Genomic DNA, 7,364 nt, shown 5'->3' on the forward strand with positions numbered 1-7,364 from the left:
TCATTTCCCTCTATCCAGGTCATCTGCAGGAGAACTTTAATAACCCCTGAAGAACACACTAGTCTTACCTGCAGTGCAACTCCATGGAAACATGAGCCTAACATCAGAGCCTTAAAACCTTCCTCTTCCAAAAAGCATTATAGGTCTGTGTGGTCGTTTGTAGCCTATTTAAGAATAGGTTGCCAGGCCAATAGTATTTCGCACTGTATAGTTTTTTAACTGTCAAACTACCTCCTCTTCAGTCCTCGGACTAGAGCCGTGTTTTTACACCACTGTTTTTTAAGCTGGTAATGCTGTATGCTGACTGTGACTTCAGTTATATCTTATGTCTTATTGACCCAACATGAACACAGAAGAGTCTCACTGATCAAAGCCGAACGGGCCTACCAGAGCTGAAATAAGCAAATTTCTTGGATTGGACTTGTTGAAGAAAAGCATATAACACATCATATCAGGTTATTATTTTCCAAATAAAGCACCATAAATGCATGTTATACAACCAAGGAGACATAAGAAGTCGTTCTATATGCTGAAATGATATGTTGCTATTGCTTACTTTATGAATTTAGCTGCAAAATATCACAATATAATGGAATCATTGACTACAGAAATGGCTAGATTTTTCCAGAGGCTTGACGGTTTGCTGTTATGGAGTGTATCTTTGTGTCATGGGTTGTGGTGTGTGGGCGTGGGGCCGGCCAACGGTGGCCGGCCCCCCGGGTCTGAGGGGCTTGGGCCCACATTTTGAAAGCAGACGTGAAGAAAGCATGCCCTTCCCCCTGTGGGTTCAGCGGTGTGGGCGTGGGGCCGGCCAACGGTGGCCGGCCCCCCGGGTCTGAGGGGCTTGGGCCCACATTTTGCAAGCAGACGTGAAGAAAGCATGCCCTTCCCCCTGTGGGTTCAGCGGTGTGGGCGTGGGGCCGGCCAACGGTGGCCGGCCCCCCGGGTCTGAGGGGCTTGGGCCCACATTTTGCAAGCAGACGTTAAGAAAGCATGCCCTTCCCCCTGTGGGTTCAGCGGTGTGGGCGTGGGGCCGGCCAACGGTGGCCGGCCCCCCGGGTCTGAGGGGCTTGGGCCCACATTTTGCAAGCAGACGTGAAGAAAGCATGCCCTTCCCCCTGTGGGTTCAGCGGTGTGGGCGTGGGGCCGGCCAACGGTGGCCGGCCCCCCGGGTCTGAGGGGCTTGGGCCCACATTTCCTTTTTTTTTCTTCTCTCTCTTTCTCTGGGAAGCGTGCCGGCCAACGGTGGCCGGCCTAGTATTTTAAAGTGTGGGCCTTTTCGGCGGTGGCTTTTTCTGTCTTTTCTTTGGTCTTTGCTGCCTCTCGGCCTACGTGGCCGAGTTTTCCCCGATGCACTGCCTCTCTCTTCTCTCTCGGCTGTCGTTCCTTACCCCTTTATGTGAGTTTGCACCGAAGCCTCCTTTGGGGCGGTGGCCCCTCTTTCTTCCTGTCTGGGAAGCGTGCCGGCCAACGGTGGCCGGCCTAGTATTTTAAAGTGTGGGCCTTTTCGGCGGTGGGTTTTTCTGTCTTTTCTTTGGTCTTTGCTGCCTCTCGGCCTACGTGGCCGAGTTTCCCCCGATGTACCGCATCTCTCTTTTCTCGCCGGCTGTCGTTCTTTAGCCCTTTCTGCGATTTTGCACAGAAGCCTCCTTTGGGGCGGTGTCCTCTGGTTTTTTTTCTCTCTCTCTCTCTCAGGGATGCGTGCCGGCAAACAGTGGCCGGCCCGGCTTAATGTATGGGCCTTGTCGCCTGTGGCTTTTTTCTTTCTTTTCTTTTCTTTTCTTTTCTTTTCTTTTCTTTTTGCTGCCTCTCGGCCTACGTGGTCGACGTGGTTCCCACGATGCACCGCATCTCTCTTCTCTCGCCGGCTGTCGTTCTTTACCCCTTTGTGCGATTTTGCACAGAAGCCTCCTTTGGGGCGGCGGCCCCTCTTTCTTCCTCACAGGGAAGCGTGCGGGCCAACGGTGGCAGTATTTGAAATTGTGGGCCTTTTTGGCCTACGTGGTGGACATGTTTCCCACTATGCACCGCTTCCCTTTCCTCTTCTTTCACGGCTGTCGTTCTTTACCCCTTTATGCGATTTTGCACAGAAGCCTCCTTTGGGGCGGCGGCCCCTCTTTCTTCCTCACAGGGAAGCGTGCCGGCCAACTGTGGCCGGCCTAGTATTTCAACGTGTGGGCCTTGTCGGCCTATGTGGTCGACGTGGTTCCCACGATGCACCGCCTCTCTCTTCTCTCGCGGCTGTCGTTCTTTACCCCTTTGTGCAATCTTGCACAGAAGCCTTCTTTGGGGCGGCGGCCCCTATTTCTTCCTGTCAGGGAAGCTTGCCGGCCAACGATGACCGGCCTAGTATTTCTGTGTGTGGGCCTTGCCGGATGTGGCTTATTCTTTCTTTTCTTTTCTTTTCATGAAATCAGCGGGGAGGATGGGCGGGTTGTGTTTCCACAGAACACAACTCAAAGAAACAGTTAGAGGTATCCTATACTGTTCTAAATTGCTCGACAACAAAATGATAGAATCATAGAAACATGGCACCAAACATCATATAATCATAAATCTAGAAGAGACCATCCAGTCCAATGCCATTCTGCCATGCAAAAACAATATACAGTAGAGTCTCAGTTATCCAACACTCGCTTTTCCAATGTTCTGGATTATCCAACTTATTTTTGTAGTCAATGTTTTCAATATATTGTGATATTTTGGTGCTAAATTCGTAATTACTACGTAATATTACTGCGTATTGAACTACCTTTTCTGTCTAATTTGCTGTTAAACATGATTTTTTGGGGCTTAATTTGTAAAATAACCTAATTTGATGTTCAATAGGCTTTTCCTAAATGTCTCCTTATCATCCAACATATTTGCTTATCCAACGTTCTGCTGGCCCGTTAATGTTGGATAAGTGAGACTCTACTGTATCCAGAAATATCTGATGCTGTAACCGATATATCATTTACCGTCCCGGAATACTAGCCAGATGGCCCATGAATGGTCACAAAAGTCATAGAAATATGGTCACAGAAGTCATGGAATAATAGAAACATGGTCCCTAAAGTCATAGACTCAAAGAACGAAGTCACAGAATCATCCCAAAAGTTCTAGAATCCTAAAATGATAGAATCATAGAATCATGGGGCCAAACATCATAGAATCATAAAGCTAGAAGAGACCATCCAGTCCAATGCTATTCTGCCATGCAAAAGCAATCTAACACTCTTGCAGGCTTCATCATTACTGGATCCGTCCTTCAGGACTTTGGCAAACGTTGGATGTGCAATGTTGCTATTTCATCCAAGGCAGAAATTCAACTCATTCTTGGATGGACAAACAGAACCACAACTGCTAACGTTCCCTTAAGGCAGTGTTTCTCAACCTGTGGATCTCCAGGTGTTTTGACCTACAAGTCCCAGAAATCCCAGCCATTTTACCAGCTGTTCGGATTTCTGGGAGTTGAAGGCCAAAACATCTGGGGACCCACAAGTCGAGAACCACTGCCTCAAGGGAGAAACTGTGGCATTACCTCCGAAGTGAAAAAATTGGAAAAACCCAACTCTTCCTTGAAAACCTGTGATTGTCTAGACATGTGTGGGTTACGTCTAGGGCAAAGGAGGGTAAAAATAGATGGGAGGGTCCAATGTGAAAGGTTTGGAACCCCTCCCCTTATATATAAAACAAAGACTCCGCCTCCAATATGTGGCATTCAGTGTGTGTCCACACCAGGGTAGAATTGGCACCATGCTCTCCAGATCAGCCATGCACATGCCACATTATGCCCCTTCCATGTTCAGGGAGTTTGACAGATGGAAGGACTATCTGAGCCTTGCGAAAGTGGTTACGGAGATCATCGCGGAACGCAAGAAGGTCCCATTTCCATATCAGAGTTGGGACACAATGGACTACGACATGCAGCTAGTCCTCAACGAGGACAACTTTGAAACAGCATCACAATGGGTTAATGGAAGCAGTTCCAGCAGCAAGAGCTCCAAAGGTAGTGCCAATGGCCAGGCTTCCCAAAACAAGGAGATTTGCAATTTCTGCAAACACAACGGGGAATCCAAGCAGGTCTATTCGTCCCACCAGCTGAAGGGGATGGACGGCACCGTGGAGTGCCCCATCTTGCGCAAATACACCTGTCCGCTCAGCGGTGCCACGGGCGAAAAGGCCCATACTTTAAAATACTGCCCACTGAGCCAAGGGAAGCGGTCGCTGTATCGCAAGTGCGGACGCAACTCGGCTGGACGCAAGGTGAGGAGATAAGAAGATCAGGAGAAGACCGAAGCATTTATTCTTAGTTTTAGTTTGACTTTGTAAAAGAACAACATTTGATTTTGAGCATCATTAACACTCTTTACATTTCCTCCCACTTTGTTTCAGGTTTGGAGAATGGAAGCCCAATTCTCTTAGACTACATTTGTGAGTCCAGAAATGTTTTTTTAAGTATATTGTTGCCTTCTTTCACATTTGTTGTACCTAGGTTAATTATATTGTGTTTCTTTTAGATGTGTCAGTTGCCTAGTGTGATGACTCATGGGCCCTGCAGTCCTATTCCTGACAGTATTGTGGCAGATGAGGAGGAAAATATGGAGTTTTCCCCAGATTTCCGGTCGGAGTCAGAGCCTTGGCAGCTGCCTGAATTTCTAGTCCAAGAACCAATTAAACCTGACCTTGGTGGGAACTCTCCCCCTTATGGGAGAAAACAGGCTTACACGACTGATAGAGGATCGAGAGAAAAATTTAGAAGTAGTGCTCGCCTTGCTGCCAAATATGCCACTGATTAGAAGTATTTCCCCTGAGAAAATACGGGGAGTCTTGCACCTGCAAGCTGGTTTCCTTCGCTCCCTGTTCTCTAGGGAAAGTGATTGTTGTTTGGGGAAACGAGACCCAATATAGGGAAATTGCGCGAAGGATTCCTTGCGGAGTCAATTCGTCAGCTCCTGGAGAGAGGTCGTGTGTGTGGACTTCGAATCCTGTTCCTTGCCTCCTGAATCTAGTTCCAAGCCTTGTCCTCGTCTCACGGATTTACCACAGATCTTGTTCAATGCTTCAAGTTGCTTTGCCTTTAGCCACAGCTCCAGCCACGTTCCAAGTTACTTTCAGCCTTGTGTCAAGCTTCATTGGATTCAAGACTTTTGCTGTTTTCCCAACGCTTTGCTTGGCAAAGCGTGTGTTGCGGTTATTGGATTATAATCTTTGGACTCTAATATTTCATATTGGACAATAATCTGCTGGACTATATTTGGCCTCATTTGAAAGGTCTGCTTCTGAACTTTATTCTACACTTGTTTTTATTGACTTTATATATTCCTTTAATAAAGATATTAGATAGAATGTGGCCTCAGTGTATGGTTATTGGTGCCCAGCAGCCTAGATCCTGACACCTTGTATCATGCTTTTTTATACATATATGTTTTTTACATATGTAATATCACGTTCCTTTTACATCTGTAATTGCCTTATATCATATTTTATATTGTGTTTTATATATGCAGTTACTTTACATGTTTCTTTTATGTATGGATGTATAATTTTTACATGTTTAATTATATTATTTGCAACTATAATTGCCTAATATCATGCTTCTTTTATATATGCAATGACATCATGTTTATTTAACGTATATAAGTGCCTTATATCATGTCCGGGTTATCATGTGTGTCTCCAGAGGGATGCAGCCCTATCCTTTGCTGGGAAAATATAGAAATATCTTCTAAATGGGTACTGTCTAGAATTTTGTTTTGTAAACAAAGGAAAAGTTTATATGCTATTGGAAAGAAAGATACTATTTTATGTGTATATTTTGGAAAGGAATAGATTTGGTTATTATTACTGTGGTCTAACCTTCAATTGTTTGCAAGTTGTTCTAAAGTTTGGATCGTAGAGTTTAATAAACAGAGTTTATGGTTTTTGCATCAAAACTGTTCATGTTGTGCTTAAATGGGATTGAATTTACTTTAATTTGTGGCCCATAATAGGCTGGTTATAAGCCTGATCTGGAAGGCAGCCAAGGCAAAGACCATTGAGCTGCTGAACTTGCAGACCGAAAAGTCCCAGGTTCAAATCCCGGGAGCAGAGTGAGCGCCCGCTGTTAGCTCCAGCTTCTGCCAACCTAGCAGCTTGAAAACATGCCAATGTGAGTAGATGAATAGGTACCGCTCTGGCGGGAAGGTAATGGCACTCCATGTAGTCATGCCGGCCACATGACCTTGGAGGTGTCTATGGACAACACTGGCTCTTGGGCTTAGAAATGGAGGTGAGCACAACCCCCAGAGTCAGACATGACTGAACTTAACGTCAAGGGATACCTTTACACACACACATATGCAGGGACTACACCAATTTAACAAAGTTTCAGCCACAAAAACAAAGTTTCTGAAGTAGAGCAATGACTTTCACAGTAAAGACAACCCAATTTAACAGGAAATAAGACTTTGAAACCAGGAACAGATTTCTGCAATTATTAAAAAATGGTTTATTATAAAAGCTATGAAAATTTGCCAAAAATCAGAGGATAAGGGAAACGTTCCACATTTTGGTGAGCTATCAGTGTTAAATGTGTTCTACCACTGTACCAAGTTTGAAGAAGATCACTCAAAAAATGAGGGCGGGAGAGCCCCCTAAGTCCCCCTCCCTTCGGGCTGTTTTCGGGCCACCGCGCATGCGCGTCCGCCATTAACGAACTAATTTAGAAAATAACGAATTTTCGTTAATTTCGAAAAATTTTGGGGGCAAAATTCGTAATTAGCAACAAAAACGAAAAACTGCCCCCTCTAGTTTTGAAACGAGTTTAGAATCAAATTTTTCATGGATCGATCAAGCCTAGTAGCCACACTCCCCAGGAAAGCTCAGGTTTTGTGTGGCTTGTGAAGACTCAAACCCATGCTGAGATGGGTTTCTTTTAACCCACTTCAGTGATTGTTCTATGTCCTGTGTGGAAGTTCCCCGAGTCTGAGAGGGTATGAGTTATCCAAGGTTACCCAGTGGGTTTCCATAGCTAAGCAGGTATATAAGCCTTGGTCCTAATTCAGTATTCAACTTCTGCACAATTTTTGCTCTCTCCTGAAGTATACGCAACAATATAAAAAATGTGAATAGAAAGAAAACATACTTAGTTTTTCAGCAAGATTTCTGAACTTATCTCACTGGTTTTTGCAGGTTTTTTTTTCAAAGGAAAGCAGGGATCCTATAAATTGAAACAAAGCAAGGGAGCTTAGCAACTCCATCCTGCTCCTTCAAAAAGTGGCCTTGAAATAATGAAAGGTCAGGCTTAGTGATCATCTGTCTCCATAATTTCACTAGCAATTGCCAAATACAATTTAGAAACTGCCAAGGAATGAAATTGATCTTGCTCCTGGAAGTTGTGG

The 7,364-nt window shown here is 45.1% G+C and overlaps 1 protein-coding gene across 1 annotated transcript; it reads left to right on the forward strand.

Moving 5' to 3' along the window:
* Positions 1-3,619: 3,619 nt before the first annotated feature.
* On the forward strand, positions 3,620-5,918 carry LOC134297591 (nanos homolog 2-like). The gene has a single exon (XM_062975509.1). It carries the CDS (start codon positions 3,625-3,627, stop codon positions 4,258-4,260), a length of 636 nt encoding a protein of 211 aa, XP_062831579.1. The 5' UTR covers positions 3,620-3,624; the 3' UTR covers positions 4,261-5,918.
* Positions 5,919-7,364: the final 1,446 nt, after the last annotated feature.

The sequence above is a fragment of the Anolis carolinensis genome, chromosome 3, assembly GCF_035594765.1.
Source record: "Anolis carolinensis isolate JA03-04 chromosome 3, rAnoCar3.1.pri, whole genome shotgun sequence".
In the NCBI taxonomy this organism is placed as follows: Eukaryota; Metazoa; Chordata; class Lepidosauria; order Squamata; family Dactyloidae; genus Anolis; species Anolis carolinensis.